Source organism: Hyperolius riggenbachi, chromosome 3, assembly GCF_040937935.1.
Source record: "Hyperolius riggenbachi isolate aHypRig1 chromosome 3, aHypRig1.pri, whole genome shotgun sequence".
Lineage (NCBI taxonomy): Eukaryota > Metazoa > Chordata > Amphibia > Anura > Hyperoliidae > Hyperolius > Hyperolius riggenbachi.
In genome coordinates, this window is record NC_090648.1 from 174857702 (window position 1) to 174880568 (window position 22867).

At 45.3% G+C, this 22867-nt stretch overlaps 1 protein-coding gene across 1 annotated transcript in view; it reads left to right on the top strand.

Annotated features, from left to right (window-relative positions):
- Positions 1-3619: 3619 nt before the first annotated feature.
- LOC137563182 (ras GTPase-activating-like protein IQGAP1) overlaps positions 3620-22867 on the top strand; it is a 180306-nt gene continuing 161058 nt past the window's right edge. Inside the window, 1 exon segment of the mRNA XM_068275319.1 lies at positions 3620-3821. Within this exon segment, the coding sequence (XP_068131420.1) occupies positions 3773-3821 (49 nt within the window). The 5' untranslated portion in view covers positions 3620-3772.

The window sequence follows — 22867 nt, forward strand, 5'->3', positions numbered from 1 at the left end:
GAGGCGGAGAGGACCACCCAGCGCTGGAATCCATAGGGAGGCGAGTCGCTCTGCAGTTATTGTTACCACAGGAGCGGGGGCCAGCAGACCACACAGGGGGACAAGGCAGGGAGTCCCCGATATAGCAGCGGGTCGGCGGTTCGTATTGGCGGGGATTCCCTGCCTTTGGAATATAAGACGCAGGGACTTTTTCTCCCCATTTATGGGGGAGAAAAAGTGCGTCTTATATTCCGAAAAATACGGTAACTAAGTAGCAGGTTATAACGAGGAGCCAACATACACCATGAGGCCACCATCCAGGCCTCTGAATCCATATCATACAAAAGAGCCAATACTTGAGAATGAAGATTACCTCCGATAATGAGCTGCGTTGGAAGCAAGCAGAGACTTTCTAAGTCTAGGTGCCGGCTATATCAGCGGCACATCGGTGAGTACACAGCATATCATGAGCGAATACGCTGGACTCGTCACGTGTCTGTCAACATGTTCTCACTACTTACTGTTGTGCATCCGTTCTCCACCATTTGGGTCCTGCACCGCTACTGCCACCGTAACTTGGCTACACTACAAGGAGCATTCAGCTGCAATATACTGTAGATCATCCTAGCATAAGAAGGTTACCATTGAAATGCAATGAGAACCCTGCCCAGTAACAGGCAGTATTCTCATTGGTCCACCACTCAGTGAACCAACGAGAATCCTCCCTGTTGTTTTTTCTTTTGCAATCCTATGGCAACCTGCTTCTGTTGCAGGTTCTGATCTATATGCCAAGAGCGCCCTGCAGTGGAACTGATCAGCTTGGCAGCAGCAGAGGACCTGAGATGACCGAAGACATAGAAGACAGGTAAGTAGAGAAGGAACGTACTCGGCAACAAGCCTAGTGAGAAAAGGACACTGTCCATTCTCCTAGGCTTGCATTGATTTGGTCAGTTCTCAAATTTGCGGTCTGCTTCCCACAACAGATCAAACCAGACTCACAAGTGTGCACGGATTCTATAAATAACATACAATGCATGACATGTCTGTTTCTCTGATGCTGAGATCGTCAGGTTTCTTTGTCAGTGGGAACTGTATGGAGAGGCTTGTGTACTGACATCACCTATCAGATAGCTATGTGAGATCATCAGCAGTTGTGAACTTAAATATGTAATAATATACCTCGATAGGGGCGACATAATGATTTGACATCCGTCTCTTCTTTTTTGCATCTATTGAGGAAATGGTTGGAGCTGATCCCCACTTTCAAAACTGTTCATCTATTCTATTTAATTAATTCTTGAAGTGTACTCAAGGCGGATATTTATATCCCAAATGGGATTTAGAAGCTTGTTCACCTCCTAATGCCATGGCTCTGGGTCCCCTCCGCACCACTCTTTGGGCTCGTATGCGTTCCGCTGCACACCCCTGCACAAGCAGCTGGCAAGGGCGCAGTCTCCTGACCCTTGGCAATGGCAGGGATGTTGATGGAAAAGTAGGGAAGTGTGGGACAGAGAATTGTTGCTCAATATAAATGTGGCCTAGGCTATAGCAAAAATTGCCAGTACCCTGAACCTGAGCTGGAGCACACAGGCCAAGACAATACAGCAGTTTAACAGGACAGGATCCACTCAGAGCCATCTGAACCATATGTTATGCTGGGGATACACGGTACGTTTCTGTACCATGTATCGAGCAGATGATGCCGTGAACTTATAATATTCAGCAGGTCCGATGAACCCTCTCGATACCCGCCTGCTCAATCCCCGCTGGTGGACAATGGCGGGGAATCGAGCGGATGATAAGGAGCGCCGGCGGGGACGAGTGGGGGTCGATCCGTGCACACGCGAGCTGGCATCGAGCCACTGGCTCGATACCGGCGCATTATCGTGCCGTGTATGCCCAGCATAAGAGCTCATTACCAAGCAGCACTCAATTTGGTCTGCAGAGAAGCCTAGCAACAAACCAGAGATGTCGCATTACCAAGATTTTTTGCTTCCTTCAGCCCCATAAGCATGGATGCTTCCCTCGCCATCCTCCAGTTGTCCTCTGTTCGTCCGCCAGCAGACCTGGTAACTGGCTCAGTCAGCTCCAGTCTGGGGTCTTCTGCACATGCACATGAGGGCAGCACGGTGGCATAGTGGTTAGTGCTCTAGCCTTGCAATGCTGGGTCCCTGGTTCGAATCCCAGCCAGGTCAACATCTGCAAGGAGTTTGTATGCTCTACCGGTATCTGCGTGGGTTTCCTCCGGGTACTTCGTTTTTCTCCCACATCCCAAAAACATGCAGTTAATTGGCTTCCCCCTAAATTGGCCCTAGACTATTATACATACACTACACAATACATGCGTAGACATATGACTATGGTAGGGATTAGCTTTGTAATGCAATGGTAGGCAAAAACTTCCCTGGGGGGGTACTCACCTCGGGTGGGGGAAGCTTCTGGATCCTATTGAGGCTACCCGAGTCCTCCTCGGTCCCACAGCTGCGGCGATAAAGCTCCCCGAACAGCGGTGATGTAAATATTTACCTTTCCGTGTCCAGCGCAGGCGCAGTATCGGCTCTCCGCTCGGAGATAGGTGGAAATAGCTGATCGCTGTCTGGCCGATCTACTGCGTAGGCGCAAGTCTCCTGCACCTACGCAGTAGAGCGGACCCGACAGAGATTGGCTATTTCTGAGTCCTATTTGGGATATAAAAATCCGCCTTGAGTACACTTCAAGGATTAATTAAATAGATGAACAGTTTTGAAAGCTGGGCTTTTGACTCCATGGGTGGGCACACCTCTTTACCACTAGCAACCGCCTGGCCCATCCACGGACGCAGCCTACAGGCAGCGAATTCAGTACCTTAGCCTCCCATGTGAGGGCTCATTCATATCTATGGCATTTTTTCAAGCACAGGCGATTTTCAAAATCACGCTAAAGACGCTTGTACAATGATTCCCTATGAGAGAGTTCACATATGAGCGGTTCATTTTCAATCCGCTCATCAAATCGGTGCCTGTACCATTTTTGAGGCGATTTTGCCTCAATGGAAGGATATAGGAAAAACACAAAATGCTCACAAAATCACTTTGTGCGACTGCGTTTTTAAGAATACATACAAAAAATGGAATCGCTCTGCAAAAGCGCTTACAAAAGCACTTTGCACAAAATTGTAGCGTGTAGTGGAGCATTGGGAGTGGGAAAAAATCTCGCACAAAATAGCAAAACGCTTGCTTTTGCAATTTAAATTTTAGATGTGAACAGAGCCTCAAAGAGGCCCTAGAATTTTGTTAAAATTTTCTTGGAATGGTTTTATTATTACCATCATCAATGTAAGGCACAGTGCAGCAATGTCACTGAGAATGACAGAAGTAGGTTACCTCCAAGGTTATCACTGCTTTATAAATAGGCCCTAGCCAGGTATCATATATTACATATGGGTGGGATGTAGTGTGACTAGGTGTTGGGGAACCCCTAGCCAGGCCACAGCTGGCAGCTAGATGCATGCCGGGGATCGGGCCAGCCATACAGGTAGTGGCAGCTCCTCTCACACTACACAGGCAGACGTGTGACATTCTCCCATTTCGGAGAGCCTCTGCTGCTCTCTTCTTATAGGGTGAGTGATGAAGGGGCGGGGGGACACACCCTGCGCTCGCTCTCTCAGGCACCGACAAGTCTCCTTCTCCTCCTCTGAAGTTGTCTCGGCGTGTCTGGGTGCTCACCGCCCTAATCTGTCACTTTCCCTTCCCTTTTCTCCATCGGGAGGAACCGAACCGGTCCAGATCGGCTTCGGAAACTAGCAGAAGTCACCATGTCCACCTCGGATGATGTGGACGGGCTGGTCCGCCCTCACTATGGCTGTAAGTGGAGAGTGCATGGGAGCTGCCGTGCTCTGGGCGGGATGCAGGCGGGGAGAGATGGGGGAGCTGGGGCTGCTGGGCGATGCATCTCACACAGCCTGGACACGCTGGAATGTCTGCGGGGATGGGAGTGCGCTCCACTCACGCGGCCACTGCTGCTGGGCAACTTTCTAAACTTTCAGCCAAGTTGCCTGTTTGTGATGAGCTGCCCTGCCCCCTGTTACTGCTGTCACTGGGGCCTAAAGTTACACAATCTGCATCACACTGCACTGTAACCTGAAAAAAAAAAGTTTTATAAAGATGTGTATTTGGCAAGGTTGTGTATTAGATTTTATCTAGCTCTAGCAATGAAAATGTACTGCATGCTTTTCTCACTTTAGTGTGGCTCCTTTCCAAACATGACTTTACCTCAGACAGCCTCAATGAACATATTCTTGCACTAATGATGTGCTCGGTCATTTTCATATGGAGCCTGATGGTGCTACAAAGTATGATGAGTTACAAATCATGCAGTTTGGGACTATGGTTTGGTTAAAGTAAGTCATGTTTTTTTAGTGCTGTCCATTGTCATGTCATCTCTTGGCAGTGACAATCCAGGAAATGAAATGGTCTGCCTAACAAGAGCACAGACATCAGTAAATATCAGAAGGTTGGCACTAGCCTAGATTAGGGGACCCAGCGGGAAACCTCATAGGGAACAGCTCTCTAATCACAGCACCCTGTACAGCATGAAACGTTGTAATTGGCAGAAGAGTGTGGGCGTAGTTTTCTACAACCTATCTGATGACTAAAAGTATGAGAGGGTGCTGTCCACCCAATTACCTTAATGGAATTTCCCTATGGGTTGCCACTTGAACCCCTGGAGTAGACTAGCGCCAGAAGTTCTAGCTGCTTTCTAGCAACTTTTGTTTTGTTTTGTTCTTGTAGTTTCTATAACAAAGTGAGGGAATTCTGGTGCTAGTCTACTTTTGGGGACCCAGCGGGAAACCTCATAGGGAAATTCTGCTAATGTGATTGGGTGGATGGCACCCTCTCGGAGTACATTTGAAATCAGCGCCGGTAGACTTGGGCGCAGGATCCAGCTGTTATATGGCTGGTCCTGCTTCTGCACAAGTCTGGGCCGATTTAATTACTATTCCCCCTCCAGACCGCCATGGATAGTGGGGGAATGAAATAATTAGGCTTCCAGTGATTTGCTGGAGGCCGAATGATTGTTTTTAAGCAACCTCGGCTCCGTCTTCTGACGGAGCCGACGTTACTCACTGAGCGCTGCAATAGGAGTGATTCCTATTGTAGTCTAATTACACCAAGCTATTGTAGTCTATGGAGGCGCCGGCTGCGCCCAAATCTAGCAGCGCTGAAAAGCACTGCTCCGCCCTCTCAAACTGCTACGTTTTCAATTATGCCCATACTAATAAGCCAATCACAATGCTCTGTCCTGTGATTGGAAAACTGTTTCCTGCTGGGTTCCCAAAAGTAGACTAAAGGGACCCATACACTCAGCCGATTTTCTGGCCGACCGATCGATTGCAAATCGGTTGGCCAATCGACCGATCGATGGCCGATTTCGATGGATTTCCATCGAACTGGCAGGGTGGAAAATTCAGGTCGATCTGATGAGATTGCTTATCAGTTTGCATTGGCCTTAATGGAAATCTGATGGCAAAAAAATGCCATCAGATCGAATTTCAATAGATTTCAAACTGAAATCTATTGGAATTCTATCCTGGTAAAAAAATGTTCTAAAACCGCATCAGATAGATCATCAGATGCATTTCTTCTCTATCTGCTGCCAATCTGACGAGTGTATGGGCACCTTAATGCTTGAAGTCTTATGAATGGGGCACAACATTAACCTCAAAAAGTATAACCCGTCAAAAGAAAAAAAAATTGGCTCAAGTTCTAGCGTAAATATACAGGGGGGGGGGGGGGAGTGCTAGTGTTTCTGTCAAGCCTGCTGCCAGGCGAGTGATGGTGAAATACAGGTTATAATACAGACCTGGATAGATCGATGGCGGTGTTAACACTTGCATTGACCATAGCATTAGGCAGGTGTGGTTTGTAGCATCTTCGGTCCTGCTTAATGGCAGGTGCTGGTCTACTTGAGGGGACCGAACAGGAAACCTTATAGGGACCAGTTCTCTTATCACTGCACCCTCTACAGCACAGTGTTGTAATTGGCTGAATAGTGTGGGTGTAGTTTACTGCAACCAATCTAAAATCTACGTGTTCAAGAGGGTGCTGTCCATCTATTCACATTAGTGGAATTTCCCTATAAGGTCCAATCAAGTAGCCTGGCGCCCATCGGCTTCCCATGCGAACAGACCACATTACAGCTGCCAGGGCTGGATTAACCATAAGGCACTGTAGGCATTCCACTCTCCCTTTGGCGTGGGGGATGAGGGGGGCAACTTAATGCTGAGGGGATCTCTAGCTACCTAATACTAAGGGGCACCTGTAGCTACTTATGGTGGGCAAGGGGACTAAGGGAGAAGTGACAGCTCTGCTAGCTAGCGCACTTGTGGTGCGGTTTGGCATGGGTTTGTAGGCTGTGGAAGGCAAAGTCTAAGGTGCCAGGACATCTGTGCCTATAGGCTCCTGTGAGGTAAATCCGGGCCTGACCGCTGCAAAAGTTTTGCAGTCCAAAGCATGTCAACGTCAATATGGCTTCAGTTTTCAAAGCTGATCAATGCCAGTGTGAATATAGCCTGCTATTCTGCAAAATTACTGATTGTAAAAACTGAACAAACTGCTGGACAGTAGATGTAGCCATAGTATAGAGAAGATCTAACTTTACTGTACTTGTTAGAAAGAAGAGAAAAACTAAATGTAATCCCAGTTATTTTGTGCTGATTGGAGAAGCATTTACTCAAGTGATTCTGAAGTCTGTGCTTGTGTCCAGTATTGACATTCCTGGCTCCTGCCGAGCTGATGTAACCCTAGGGGGGGAATCCATGAAGGAATGCTGTACTGTCCAACTTGCTTCTCTGAGTGATCAGTCTTTAGTGTGTGTGTGTGTGTGTGTGTGTGTGTGTGTGTGTGTGTGTGTGTGTGTGTGTGTGTGTGTGTGTGTGTGTGTGTGTGTGTGTGTGTAGTACCGGTAAATCTTCCAGTTGAAACCTTTTTTATATGGTTTTCTTCTCATTGGGAAGTATCTGCCTTTGTGCTTTTTGGTGTGTATTAAAACTAAAATAAATGTAACTTGTTTGTAGAATTGGGACCAGCTTTTCTTTATGACTGTAAAAAAGCACTGACCCTGTTTAGTTTTCTGTATCAAGTGTAGAAACCTAGAGGCCTAAAAACGGATCTGCTTGTTCAAGCTTGTCACTAAAATGTTTAAGTTGCCCATCACCCTTTCCTGCTTTTGAGAACATATCTGTAGTTGGGCAACTAGACTGTGCAGAAAAATCTGAGGCTTTCAGCTTGTTCGGGAGATGTTGAAACCTAAGGTTTGGTCACACCCTGACTGTGGTAGAGAACTGAGTGGAAGGAGCTCTGTGTGTCACCGAGGTTGCTCACTGACATCATTCACAAGTTAGCTGATGGTCACATGAGTTGTGATATTTTATGGGTTAATTTGTTTTGAAGAAGCAATTCTCAATTATAAATGGGAACATTATGTTTTAAAGTCTGTGCTTCCCTCTGCTGTGAGTCCAGTATTGTAGATACTTTAATAACGCAGGTTAAAAGAGAACAGGATTGTCCTGCAAGACTGAATCTGTGACCAGATTCCCCCTCTTGCACATTCCTGTTCTAGGCTCTGATGTACAGTATTTCTAGTGGATCTTCAGAGTAAACTAAGCTGTACCTGCCTTGTAGCATAATTGTGGGAATACTTGGATTTTTTTAAGGGGTTGGCACTGCAGCTTGTGTCTCCAGCGCGGGTGGAGCTGCAAGTCTCAGCTTACCAAAGACTGACTTGGCATGCCAGCCAAGAAGCTTAAGGGTCTCCGATTGCCTAACAGCATGACACTCTTTATATTCTTCTGGAAGTTTAGTAATAAGAGGTATAACTAAAAGGGAGCCAAGGTTGTTAAAGAGAACCCGAGGTGTGTTTAAAGAATGTTATCTGCATACAGAGGCTGGATCTGCCTATACAGCCCAGCCTCTGTTGCTATCCCAAACCCCACTAAGGTCCCCCTGCACTCTGCAATCCCTCATAAATCACAGCCGTGCTGTGAGGCTATGTTTACATCTGTAGTGTCAGTCTCAGCTGCTCCCCCGCCTCCTGCATAGCTCCGGTCCCTGCCCCCGTCCCTTCCCTCCAATCAGCAGGGAGGGAAGGGATGCAGGCGGGGACTGGAGTTCTGCAGGAGGCGGGGAGAGCAGCAGACTGACACTATAGAGATAAACACAGCCAGCTCTGACAAGCTGTTTGTCAGCAGCGTGGCTGTGATTTATGAGGGATTGCAGAGTGCAGGGGGACCTTAGGGGGGTTTGGGATAGCAACAGAGGCTGGGCTGTATAGGCAGATCCAGCCTCTGTATGCAGATAATATTCTTCAAACCCACCTCGGGTTCTCTTTAAGAAGCCCCGGCCCTAGACACCGTAACACTTCCCCATGTAATAGCAACAATGTACAGTGTAATCCCTCATAAAGGCAGCATGATTATTAATGTAGTTACTCCACTGTGACCCCCAGATCAGATTTTCACCCTGCACCTCCTTGGTTGGCATGTAGTGAGAACCACCATAGCCTGATGCTAACTGGCTTGCAGTCATGAGTGTTGTGGCTGTTCCCCAGTATTCTTTCTCTTGTAATGTTTGCAGGCACATAGTCTAGAGAAAAGGTCACGCCCAAAAAACTATGACCTAGAAAGGCTGTATGTTCTAATGAACAGTCATTTCTTAAAGGCTTTATTTACCAGAGTTTAACTTCGTAAATATTTTACTCCAGGATGCTAATCTGTAAGTGCAAGTGAAGACAATGGCATAACACTAGCAACCTTTTTTTGTAATGCTGCAATACATTTGTACTAATGCAGTCCAACCCAACTGATGAACTATGAATGCAGCCTAAAGCCCCATCTACACCATACGATTCTATGTCCTGTTCAATTCATTATTCGATTCAATTTCCGATTCAAAACAATGGCAAATTGAATCGAATCCTGAATCGGACATGTCGGATTGAATCAATGAATCGAATAGGACAAAGAATCATATGGTGTAGATGGGGCTTAAAGGGACACTTAAGCCAAATGTAAAAAATGAGTTTTACTCACCTGGGGCTTCTACAAGCCCCCTGAAGCTGTCCGGTGCCCACGTAGACTCGCTCCGATGCTCCTGGCCCCGCCGGCAGCCACTTCCGGTTTTGGCGACAGGAGCCGACAGACCGGGAACGCGAGTGATTCTTCGCGTTCATGGCCGTAATAGCGCCCTTTATGCTGTTATAGCATATAGCACGTATTTTAAGCTGTAAAGCAAAGCAGAAGTAATAAACCTTTGAACATCTTGCAGTAAAACCTTATTACAAGCTGTCTCTCACTGTTTCTTGGCTCTTAAAGTGTACCTGACACAAATAGTGTCTCAGGATTTTTACTTACCTTGAGGCTTCCTCCAGTCCCTCTTCAGGCTGTTCGATCCCTTGCAGTCTTCCCGGGTCACTCTGGTCCCACGCTGGACAACGTGGTACTTTGGCTTTGCGGCTCATTGTGCAGAACGTGCGTGGCCAGGCCAAGCATGTGCGACGGAGTGCAAGTTTTGTCAGGGCGAAGTAAAATTTCTAATAATTTTAAACTTGTATTAAAACAAAACCTGTATATGGGGGCTCTCTGTAGGAATAGACATAAGCCAATGTTTGATGAATCCCAGGTACCAGGCAGCTAGTTACAGCTACATGTAAGTGTTGCATTTTCCTTTGTCAGTGGATCTGGCTCCTGGAAATTTCTATTCTGTTTTGGGGGATTAATGCGACTGAATTCCACGCTAATTTTTCCTCCCCCTGGACGAGGGATTTCATGGGAAATTCTACACTTTTGTTATAGATTGCTGTAAGCGTACATCGGACCTACACACATTTTGTTAAGTTAGTTTTGCACTTCTCTGCAACAATGGTATCAGTACTCTTTGTGGCGTACTGCCTGCCCATAAACTGCCACCTGGCTGCAGGAAGTATTAAGGTGGCCATTCATCAGGCGACTTGGTGGCCGATCGACCATCCAATTCCATTTTTATAAAATGATGAAAATCGGTGCTACTAAGTGCATGCTTGATCGGCAATGCGACCGCTTGATTGACAATGCGACCAATTGGTCGCATGCATCAGTTGGACATGCTACAAGATGTCGGGCCATTGTGGTTGGGTGCATGGCGGTAACAGCGAGCGATATTGGGACGAGTGACACAACTCTCCACCCTGTTTACCTAATGTATAAATGTACATGTTTGTCTTTGTATGTGCATTTATGCATTACTTGTCCAGTGTCGCATGCATTGAGGACTGAGTGAGGCTGTCCTAAGTTTATTTACAACTAGTTGACCTAAGCTGGTTTTAAAAAAATGGGCTCTAGGTCTGTCCACCGCGCCCCCGCACACGCCCGCCTGGCCCCATCCTCCCTCCCACTGTTCCAACAGCTGTCTGTGCGGCACATGCGCAGCAACGCAAACGCACGGAAACAGGGACAGAGGACGCAGAGAAACACAAATTATTACATAGGATATGCAGGTGTGCTTGCATGCAACAGCAATCGGGCAATCACTAATTCACACACCTCTTGAGAAAGCAATCGACTTTATTGGTTTATCAACTGCAGTGTGGTTGATCGAAAGTCGATCAACTAGTGGCCCACACACTACAAGCGAGATCCTATTTCATTCTCCTTCGCATTCAATCTGTGCCTTCATGCTCTGAAACCAAAAATCATTTTTTTTCTATTTTTTTTTTTTTTCCAATTGAAATCATGTGAACGTTAGCCAATTCCTGATATGTCCCAGGTGAGGGTGGAAAATGCTAACCACAATTTTTTAATGACTCTGGTCCAGGTTTGTTAATCACTTATGATTACTTCAGTGGTGATCAAATAAAAATGGCGCTTCATATACAGTATTGCGCGTAACGAAAAAAAGATTAACAGTCCTCTGTAAGGGGGATAGTACAATATATATTGCAGGTTGCCAAGTCACTTTGCATGCATGTTTCTAAATAATTAGGTAATTTTAAACTTAGGTTAGGGTGGGGACGTGGGGCAACCTGCATGCAGGGTCCCTGCTAACATGCATTGTAATATGTGGAACTAATGGTACATGAAAATCTCTTCCTATAAGGAAGTTGAGCAAGAGTCTAATTAGTTTTCAGCACCCGTGTGAGCTGCGAGAGCACATCATGTGCCTTCAGGGTCCTTTTCCACGAGCAGTTGTCAGGCCGTGAAAACATTGTTGAACTCTCACAATTGCTTGCTGCTGCCTGGTAACTGCTCGCTTATTACTACCTGCACACTGAGCGCACTGTCCAGCCACCTGTGGAAAAGGGCCCTTAAATGACAGGTCCGAGTAAAAAAAATAAAATAAAAATTATTTACCTAGGTTTTTTACTCCAGCCCCTGGCAGCCGATATGTCCCTCGCTGCAGCTATGGTGTCCCAGAGTCCCTTCTGTTGCAGATGCTGAACTCGGCAGGTTGGCATCTTCTGCACCTGCGCGAGCAGTCCAGTGGCTGGGAGCATTCTGCGCATGCGCACAACGCTCCAGGCCACATGAGCTCAATCCCGAACGGTGCATCTTGCGCAGGCACATAAGATGCCAACCTGGCGAGGGTCGGCATCTGCAATGGAAGGGACGCTGGGGGAAGTCCCGGGTAAGTAGATCTTGTTTCCCCCCCCACACCCCCCAGTCCCCCCCCCCACCCCTCGAATGTGTCCTTTTAAGGGGCTTGGCAGCCCTATGCAGCCAGTGTGAGTCGGGTGCTGCTTGCTTCAGCACTGTCATCTGCTTTTCCTTCACAGGCGGTTCTATATAAAGTAGTTTGCACATCTGCAATGTGTAAAGTAAAACGCTGTGAGATGTATTGCGGCAAGCGGGCCACACATCTGTGCAGTCAACGATAATCACAGACAAGCAAATGCATTCGCTATATAGTCTATGGTGGTAACTCATCTGCCCCGGGCTCCAGTAGGGTACCACAGCAGAGCATGCATTCTCTATTTAGTCTATGGTGGTAGCGCATCTGCCCCGGGCTTCAGCAGAGTATCACAGCAGATCATGCATTCTCTATTTAGTCTATGGTGGTAACGCATCCGCCCCGGGCTTCAGCAGAGTACCAGAGCAGAGCATCAGAGTGGACACTACACTGTTTGCTCCTCCTGTCCGCGTGTTGTCCAGCTCAAGTGGGAATGGGGCCTGAGTCTATGTAACACACACACACACACACACACACACACACACACACACACACACACACACACACACACACACACACACACACACACACACACACACACACACACACACACACACACACACACACACACACACACACACACACACACACACACACACACACACACACACACACACACACCTGCCTGAAGAGCATCGCTGTGCTAAATATGATTTCAGTGGTGATATCCATGAGGAGACGAGCTTTGGGCCGACCACTTTTGATGCTGCCACAGAATTGAATGCGCGAGTTTCTTCAAACAAGCCTTAGCTGCTTACACCTTGTAGCCTTTTTAGTGACTATGTTGCACCCCCCCCCCCCCCTTTTTTTTCCTCCCTCAATTTTTTTTCACAGTATTCATAAGATAAAACCAACAGTTTTCATTGATGAATGAATTAATGAATCTGGGAGAATTGTGTAAGAAGACACTTTTTTATTATAAATGTATTTTAGTTGCAGTTGTGGTACTGCAAAGAGCTCTATGACTTCCACTAGGAAGGCCATTTTAATTGCAGCTGGAAAGCAACTGGTTTAATTAATAGAATAATGTAACCAGCTGTATTCATTCAACTGCTGGCAGTCCCTGATAGATGCTCTTGAGATATATTGAGTGTGTCAGTGGTGCTGTATGCTATAAGACAATCTGTATACAGCATGCTGAGAAGATGTCTCTCTAAGATTTTGGACATGGATCTGAAACTGTTCTAAACGTTCAAATGCTGGCAGAAGTAGACTTTCCAATAGTTCATTCCCTGTGAGCATTCGATAGGGAACAATGCAGTTATTAATTCCAGTCCTTACTAAACTAAGTTCCATAAACCACATTTGAAGCACTGTTTTAAGCTGTCAGGCACTTGGAACTTTTTTTCCCCATGAGTTAAATGATGTGTACTGTTGTGCATTCTAATTTTGAAAACGCCTAAACTTCAAAACGACATTTTGACAAAACATAGAATTAAGAACCTTTCTATGAACTCCCTATAGAATATATGGTTACCCTTTATGCCTAAAAGTACACCTGAAGTGAGAGGGCTGACCTTTATTTTCTTTTAAGCAATACAGATTGCCTGGCTGTCCTGCTGATCCTTTGCCTCTAATACTTTTAGCCATAGACCCTGAATAAGCATATGCAGTTCAGGTGTTTCTGACATTGTCAGATCTGACAAGATTATCTGCATGCTTGTTTCTGATATTTAGACACTACTACAGCCAAAAAGATCAGCAGGACTGCCTGGAAACTGGTATTGTTAAAAGGAAATAAATATGGCAGCCTCCATATTCTTCTCACTTCAGTTATCCTTTAAGTCCAAAGTAAAGTCATCTGCAAATTACGCATTCACATGCCCTGAATAGTTCTGCGCAGGTGCGAGCAGCAGGCACAGAAGACATCTGCATCGGAGGGGACACCGTCTGGGAGCGGAGCTGCGGCAAGGGACAGATAGTCTGTTAGGGGCTGGAGGAAGCGCCAGGCAAGTAGATCGTGCGTGTGGTTTTTTTTTTTTTTTGGTTTTTTCCCCCCCCCCCTTTCTGGAATGTGTACTTTTTTAAGTTTAAAAAAAGGTGTCAATTTGATTGTAGTTGCGCTGTACAGCAAAATTACAGATAACCCTAGTGTGTGTGTGTGTGTGTGTGTGTGTGTGTGTGTTTTTTTTTTTTTTTTTTTTTTTTTTTTTTTTTTTTTTTAATAAACCTGCTATAGTAGGTATCTGTGAAATTTCTGTAGTCATTGATGTGAAGAAATAGATTAATAAACAGTATTTTGGTAGTAAATTTATCAGTTCCCATGATTTCTTGTGGCGTTAATCTCCTCTCTGTCTGTGCTGTGATACCGGATTTTTTTATCTCTGATAAACAGATAGGTGAAACTGAGGGTGTGTCTCTTCTCTGTTATGACAAGCTGCCTTCCACGTGTGCCCTTTTCTGTCAGGAGTGGGTGGGGCACCAATAGGAAGTGTTGCATTTGTTGGCCAATATTTTTATTTATCTACAAGTTGCTCAGTTGCTGCACATGCAGCCCAGTGTGAATATCCAGGCAGGTAGCTGGGTTGTGATCAACCATGTATAAAAATATACCCAGCACAAGGTCCTTAGATTGCTATGTAACGTGCCATTGCTCTGCCATCTCCAGTCCCCAGTGTGTGCTCCGCACAAATGTCAGTTGCTGTCAGGTGGTAAATCCACAGCCAGTAAAACTTGTGTGGAAATGGTATGCAGAGTATAATCACCCTTGAGGTGAGTGTTGCTGACACCAGCCTCAGCCTTTTGGGGATGGTAACCAAGAGAATCCCAAATGACGTTCTGTCTACCTGGATGTGGCATTCAGCAGACCTGGTGCTGCCCACTTCTAATCATGTGACTTCTAATCATATGCTTGGTTTTCCATCCTCTTGTTGTCGGACTTTTCTAGAGTACATAAAATCCTGAATCTGTTAGAACTTCAGAGGGCAATTCAGACTGTCTTTTAATTCTAGAGGATGTTTGCTTTTTAATTTGTGTCTTTGGGGTTGTGTAATGACTGAGTGCTGAAGTCTGTACTATGTGTTGGCGAATAGGGGAAACCCGAGCACAGTGAAGGGAAGAATTTGCCTGGCTTTCTTATGCCCTGCAGGGTCTTTGATATCACTGAGGTTCCATTAATTCACTTCTGCAGTGATTTAGGATGGGAGGCATACACACCATTTCACATGTGCAGCTCCAGTCTCACAAAGACATTACTGCTATTCTTGTTGGTCAGGCTGAAATCTAGCAGTCTGCACTTCCATTATTAATTTAGTTAGCTGCTACAACTGCACAAACCTGCAGGGTTGGTCACCCAAAATGATCAGTTTTGATGGATTTGGGAACCTTTTCTCCTGCACACGCTTTGTTCGGCTTTTCCAAGCAGTATGTTCTGCCTTATGGACAAAGGAAGGAGGACAAGCAGAGATGAGCTGCCGGGCGACTGCAGTGGGTAATAACACTGGTGATCAGGCATGCTTTTCCAGCATGTCGGATAACTGGCTAATAGTGGAAGTCGAGGGACACTCGGAAAAGATGACTGAAATTGTCACATGCTGTCATTTTAAGCAACCCAAGTTGCAACTGGAAACTCGGACAGATTCAGTCTGTGCCATTCTCCCTGTAGTTTTAACAGCAGGATGACACAGTCCAACCAGCAGAAGCACCACCCATAGAGCCTGACATTTTCTCAGTGCTCAGTGGTTCTCGTCACATCGTGATCAAAATTTTTAACACAAGCTTATTGGTTTCTGAAGCTGTAGTTTACTAGGTAACCTTTCAGATGTCATTATTAAACCATTTGACAGTATGTTTTGATCTGTGCCTGGACATGGGCGTGAGGAGGATTAACAACTCTTCCGAAAGATTTTTTTTTTTTTTTTAATCTTTTATGCTTAAACATTTTAAGCAGTTAGAAAATATTTTTTAAAGGATACCCCAACTGAAATGTGACATAATGAGATAGACATGTGTATGTACAGTGCCTAGCACACAGATAACTATGCTGTGTTTCTTTTTTTCTTTCTCAGCCTGAAAGAGTTAAATATCAGGTATGTAAGTGGCTGACTCAGTCCTGACTCAGACAGGAAGTGACTACAGTGTGACCCTCACTGATAAGAAATTCCCTTTTTTTTACCTCTTTCTTGCTCTCAGAAGCCATTTTCTGCTAGGAAAGTGTTTTATAGTTGGAATTTCTTATCAGTGAGGGTCACACTGTAGTCACTTCCTGTCTGAGTCAGGACTGAGTCAGCCACTTACATACCTGATATTTAACTCTTTCAGGCAGAGAAAGGAAAAAAAGGAACACAGCATAGTTATCTGTGTGCTAGGCACTGTACATACACATGTCTATCTCATTATGTCACATTTCAGTTGTGGTATCCTTTAAGTTTCTTTTCTTGACACTCCATCTCTTCTGCAAATTATATGAAAGCAGAAGTGAAAACTGTTTAAGTGTCTTGATCTGGGTTCATAAAAAATGTTAAGTGTACCTGCTGCCTGCTAGACATCACACGGGATTGCACAACAGTTTGGTGCCCAGTGCTGTACAGAAATATTGTCTCCAGGCTTGCAGCATGTTTATTGCTGTGGAGGAAGGAAAGGAGGGCCTACAACGTGCCGCACAACATAGTGGGCAGAGTGAGTAGGGGAACAATGCCCTCGGCCTACATGCGGCCCAGACGATCTGCAAACACATCATGGGGGACGGGCCGCTGTAGACCCGCTAGATTCTCAACAGATGCAGCCTGGCCAAAAACTGTCTAGCGTGTGTACAATGCTTAGACTTTAAACATTTGCTTTTCCACAATCAAGAAAGACAGCAGAATTTGCTATCAAGGAAACTTGCTGTAGATCCAGCTGCTGGAAATACTGAAGGGTAAGTGGCTGGTCTTTTACCTCAGTGGGCAGCGTCTGATTTATTTACTTTCAGAAGTGGCATAATCGAGGCATCACTCATCAACAAATATCTGGGTGTTGGCTGCTCGTATTACAATAAGCACATCTAAAACAAGTAGTTAATTCACTATGCTCTCCAGTGCAGCAGGGAAGGAAGTTGTTTATATTATGGAAACATGAGGAGTGTACACATCCACCTCTTGTGTGGTTCCTCTGTATCTCGGCTCACACTGATGATGCAGGTCACATGCATACCTAGTCTGCCACTGCCTCTGTCACACACAAGCACTGCACTAAGGAGAGGAGACACTCAGAAACCTCTGCACCTTCTACATACATCTTCTGTAAATGATGGGAAACACTTGGTAATTAAAGCAGGCGGAGATTCCTGTAACTTTTTTTCTGAGTTTCTGTTGTAAATGACAGAGCTTATTTAATTGTTGTTTTGTCTGTGCTACTTGTGCACACTTGATTTACAGTGTTGCTACCTTGTGTAATTACTAACCTACTAAATATATTTGGCTAATGTTTTGGGGCAACTATAATCACTGGATGTATGCAACAGAAACTGGAGGAAAATCTGTGCATTATGTCCATTATAAAGCGGCCACTTTCTCGTCCCTAATAACACTATAAAATGTCTGTGCTTTCTCTCCTCTGTCCTGTAATTTGACGAACTTGTCATTCTATAGTCATGTTTTATCCTGTTGTGTGAACCACCTATAGCACTAATAATGAAAGTCAACTAATTGGGTTGCATTATTTGTATGCTTGTTTGTCAATTGGTGCTGCTTGTTCTTATTCAGCGCCAGGCACCGAATTCAGGTGCTCCATAGCAGCAATGTTATGCTGTGCGGGGCGCGTAAGGGTAATTTGGGGTCCCTCAGAGTTGCTACAACTCGGAGGGGGAATAGTTTTCCAGGCTGCCGCGGAGTTTAGCGCAAGCAGGGAGACCCGTCATTCAGCTCTACTGGCGCCCTACTCGTCCACGGCATACTAATACGTATACCTTGTGTGGACCTCAGCAGGTCTGTGGCAGTAAGGGGAATCGGGCAAGTCAGCTTGTCTTGCCTCTCGCTTTACTACTGTAGTAAACAAGTCTTATACAACTGTTGTTGCAGCATGTAGCACTGCTATGTCTTCTGCAGCATTGCACAGGGGATATATAGCAATTAACATCAATAACAGTCCCTTGGTGGCTCACATCATATGTTCTTACAATAGTCAGTGATTGGATAGTATGTTTCTAGGGTGAAGGAAACCCATGCAGAATTTGGGTTCCATTCAGTGCTTGATTAATTAGTGCAAAATAATGACAACCACACCAGTTCTCCTTGTACGTAATTAAAGTTGCTTTTCTATATTTCAGTGGCATAACCATATCCCCTTCAACCGCAGGGGGGCTCAGGGGCACTAGGGGCCCATTCCTAGCGCAGGGAGTAATGTTATATTTACAGAGTCCATGTTGCATCTGGTCTCCTCTTCCTCCTGCCATCCGCACCCTATGTGGACATCCTCTGGCTCCCGATGCATGTATGTCATGTTATCAGGAGACTGAGGATGGCCGCATATAGTGCGTCTAGTGCGATAATTCCACTTGGAGCCTGGAGCGCTCCTGCTAAATTTCTTTATGAGGCGCCCAATTTATGCTGTATAATCTTTTTTAACTTTGCCCTCTATCTTTTATGAGAAAGGGTAACTGAAATAAAGTACATTAACCATATTGATACCTAGATTATGTTGCACAAATAGCAGTGGAAAAATGCCAACTGTTCACATAGCTAGAAACGTTTAACGCTTGCTTTGGAAGCCATAGTTCTGTAAGCTTCCAGATGTGAAATTGTTACAGTTAATGGCTTTAACAGTTGACTGCATCATTTGGCTTTGATTATACAGACTGAAAACATACATTTTGTAAGTACAGTGGCATTTTGCCTGCTAACATCAAAAACAATCTACAAAAGACCATGTGGCTACATTTCTATGGAAATGTTGCCAATATCCACTGTGTGTAGGGTATATTAAGAAACATAATGGTGATCGTGAGCTTTTTATTTATAGTATGTCTGTCTGTTTTTCTGTGAGCACATCCAGGTATTTCGCGCATCACCCATCTACCCCCCCCGCCCTTTTATGCGATGCAAAGGAGAAATGGTATCTCTAGCCTTCCAATGTCATTTCATCCAGGGTACAATGAAAGCTAAAATCTGTAGTCTACAAGTTGGGGGACCTCAACACGTGATCACGTGGGTCACGTGATCAGAGACCAAACTGATTGCCTGGGGAATAATGGAAGACCAATCTGCAGCCGTTCCTCAAGTCTTGCTGGTTTGAACTCTGCTGTGGCGGACGATAAAGACTGTCTCAGCTGAGAATGAGTCACTCCAGCGTGTGTACAGTGGCCACACAGTGTCTGCTAAAGATATAGAACGCTGGATCTTTAGCACAACCCAATCGCTCTGTTCTCCCCTCTCACCCACCTGCAGAAATCTACTGCTTCTTCTTCCTCTGCCCCTTTCCATAGCAACAGAACTGTTGCTAGCCTGGAGGCTGGATGACACGTCTCTACAGCATTGGCAGTTCATTGTCGCCCAAGGGGTCCTGTGGCCCTGCAAGCAAAAGAAATCCCCCGGTATGTACTGGGCTTCACAGATATAGCTCTGCATGACTTTGGGCACTCACATGCATGCTTGTTCAGGGTCTATGGCTTAAAGTATTAGAGGCAGAGGCTCAGCAGGACAACCAGGAAATATGCATTGTTTAAAAGGAAACACACATGTCAGCCTCCACATCACTACCACTTCATGTTCCCTTTAAAGTTAGGAAATTTGGGGACATTTGTAAACTCTTGCCAAAAGGAGCTGGCGGAGCTGCGCAGGAGTGATGTCACAAGACGGGAAGGATGAGCGGGGAGAAAAAATGTTCGGCTGGTTGAAAGAGGTCGGGGGCTACTGTGCACACACTGGATTCTCAGCAGAGGTGGTCGTTATGGGCCACCTCAGCCAAGTTTCATCTAGCAGGTGTACTGGGATTAAGGAGACAGTGAAGCAGAAAACAAATATATGATCTAATGATTTGTATGTATAGTACAGTTAAGAAATAAAACATTAGGAGCAGAGACTTAAGTCTAATATTATTTCCAGTACAGGAAGAGTTAAGAAACTCCAGTTATGTATGCAAAAGAGCCATTGAGCTCTATGACTTTCAAAGTTGCAGAGTCTTATGAAGCCTATTATCTCAACTGTCAGTCACTGTATTTTGTTTTTTTCTACTGCAGAGGGCAGGTCAATAGTTCACTGGCCTGCCCTATAAAATCATTTAGAATGCTGAGTAGTGTGTAAACTGCCAATATTAGAGAATGATGTAATGTTATAAAAACACTATATAAGGCCTGGTGCACGCCAAACCCCGCTAGCAGATCCGCAAAATGCTAGCAGATTTTGAAATGCTTTTTCTTATTTTTCTGAAGCGTTTCACCTTGCATTTTGCGGTTTTGGGAAGCGTTTTTGGTGTAGTAAATTTCATATATTGTTACAGTAAAGCTATTACTGAACAGCTTCTGTAACAAAAACGCCTGCAAAACCGCTTTGAACTGCCGTTTTTCAGAGCGGTTTGCGTTTTTCCTATACTTAAAGGCAGAAACGCATCCACAATCCAAAAAAATGCCTCACCCCGGGAGTATGCGTTTCTGCAAAACGCCTCCCGCTGTGGTGTGATCCACCCCATTAAGATACATTGACCAAGCGTATCCGGTCGGTGTGCACCAGCCCTAACTGAAAATAAAGGAGAATATTTTCTTTGCTACTGATCTAGTAATTATCCGTACTACACAACCAATTCATTATATCATATATTTTTTTTCCTCTTCAGTGTCTCTTTAAGAAAGGAAGAAGCCAAAACTGTCTGATTTACTTTTCTAATCTGCCCAATACACTAGCTCCTAACTGGTTGCCAATAGGCTGTGCAGACAGTTTTCTCTCCTACAGGATGTATATAATTCACCAGTGACGCGTTTTGAGAAATAGGTGTAACTTCTAGAGTTCCTTATAGCAGACTCCCATTTGAGAACCATAATTAAAGCTGTAAACCTCAAACAGACCTGAACACCTAAAAATTCTACAGCGTGCTGTTAAAACCACATGTGTTAAACATCATTTAGCTGGTAAAAGAACCCTGTATTCTGCTGTGAACCTGCTTGTTTCATGGATGACTAGGCAGCTATGTGAGGTCATGTTTATAGGAGCTCCTGAAAAGAAAAAAAACATTAACACATTTCTGCAGTTTTTAGCAAATTTTATTTCCCATACGGGTATTTCAGGATTCCAAGGAGTGCTGTTTAGCAGGCGTGGGTGACTAGCTATAGACACAGCTTTCATATGGGTTTGAGGAGCACATCCTGTCATAGTGTACAGCAGTTAATACATCTGTGCAGGAATCTATTTCCCTCTACTTAATACCATTGCATAAACACTGTTTAATCCATTCCCTTACAGTGCAATAGATTGAGTAGAAGCCCTTTTGTTGCTTTAATTCCTCCTTGCAAAGTGCTGATGGCTGTTTCATAATACTACACCCCTAAGCACACTCCCACAGAGCCATGGACATCCTTCTCACTGTTGATGTCAGTATAGTCTCTAACATCTGCACGCAAGCTGGAATCCATAGATCTGCATTTATTTAGCTTGGGTCAGACTTGACTTGCTGCATGTTTAACCCTTTCCACAGGTATGTCCCGCCATTGCGATTCTTCTGTTCTTGTCATGTGTCCCTATATGACAGTTATTTGCAGGCACATCTGTCCACCAACCATGTCTGATTCCTCTGCCCTAGTGTTCCCTAGCATAGCATTTAGACTACATGCCTGCACAGGAAGTACCCTGCTGGCTAAAACCGGAAGTCTGCCATCAGCGATACAGGAAGTGTGCAGATGCATTGCAAAAAGGCATACATTTACCTGATCCGGCCAGCGCGAGTCCCCTGGTCTCCACTGTTTTCTCTCCGCTCTGGGCTTCAGTTTCACTTTACTTCCTGTTGGGGGAAGTTTAAACAGTAGAGGGCGCTCTACTGTTTAAACTTCCCCTGACAGGAAGTAAGTGAAGCCAGCGCGGAGAAGGTACCGCGGGGACATGGGCCGGTGGAACAAGTAATGTATTGCCACTAGTGTCGGTCGTCGGACATTCGAACGCTGCGATCGACGCACTCCCGACCTGCTGGCGATCGAGCAAAATTTTCTGCATGGACAGATCGACGGGATCGATCGTTTTTGGCCGGAAATCGATCGGTCAGCGTTTGTGTATCGATTTCCACAGCAGATTCAATCATGGTGATCGAATCTGTTGTCTGTCGGTGGGAAATCGAGTAAGTGTTTGGGCACCTTTTAGAGGGAGAGTGCAATTCTGAGCAGAAACTACTGCCTTTACAAAAGGGCTCCGAGTGGAAATGGGTTGAAGGTTAATGCTGAAGTTGATGCAGCCTTACCGCTAACCCTACAGAGCTATGCTGGAAGGAATGGGCCAATAGGAAACAGTAGAAGGACTTGCTGCTGCCAGTGTTTCCAGAAGAACCGTAGGCATGACCCACCCAACCAGGCCGTTGTCTGTGTATTGGAAAAAAGGTTTGCTTATAATCCTGCTGGTAAACGTCACAGCGATGTCTCTTTGCAAGCTAGGTGAGTGTCAGGTGGTTGGGCAGGGTCAGGGCTTCCTGGAACATGTCAGTCCGCATTATTATTACTCCAGTGAAGTGGCTGGTCTCTGGACAGGTGAGGGATGTGGCTACACTGCTTCTGTTCTAGGACAGAACAAAGACCTACTAAAGCTCCCTACTGACCCTTCCTGCTCCCCGCCACCAAGAAGAACACTGCAAGGTGGGTGGTAATGAGGCAACAGATGCTAGAGTGGACACAGTTGAGCAATGTGTGGCTTATATTGGGATTTTTGCTGTGCACCAGCCAGCAGGTCAGGATGCTGAGTTACTTATAAAATATTTAGGCATAATTTGCATGGTCTACCCACAGTCATTAAGTGCCTTGTATTTCAGATTTAGTGATAGAAATGATCTGTAAATACTTTGTGTTTAGAAGCTTTAAGAGGGCTTTTTAGTTTTTTTTATCCCACCACCCTACATCTTGTACTTCTCCCCAGACCAACTGTTAATTTTCCATGTCTCCATCCCTACCCCCATTCAGCCATGGACACCATTTTCTCTTTGTGCCTGTAAAGGCCAGATAGCGTGAAATGATGATGAACCAATCCAATCCCGGTATGGTGGAATTC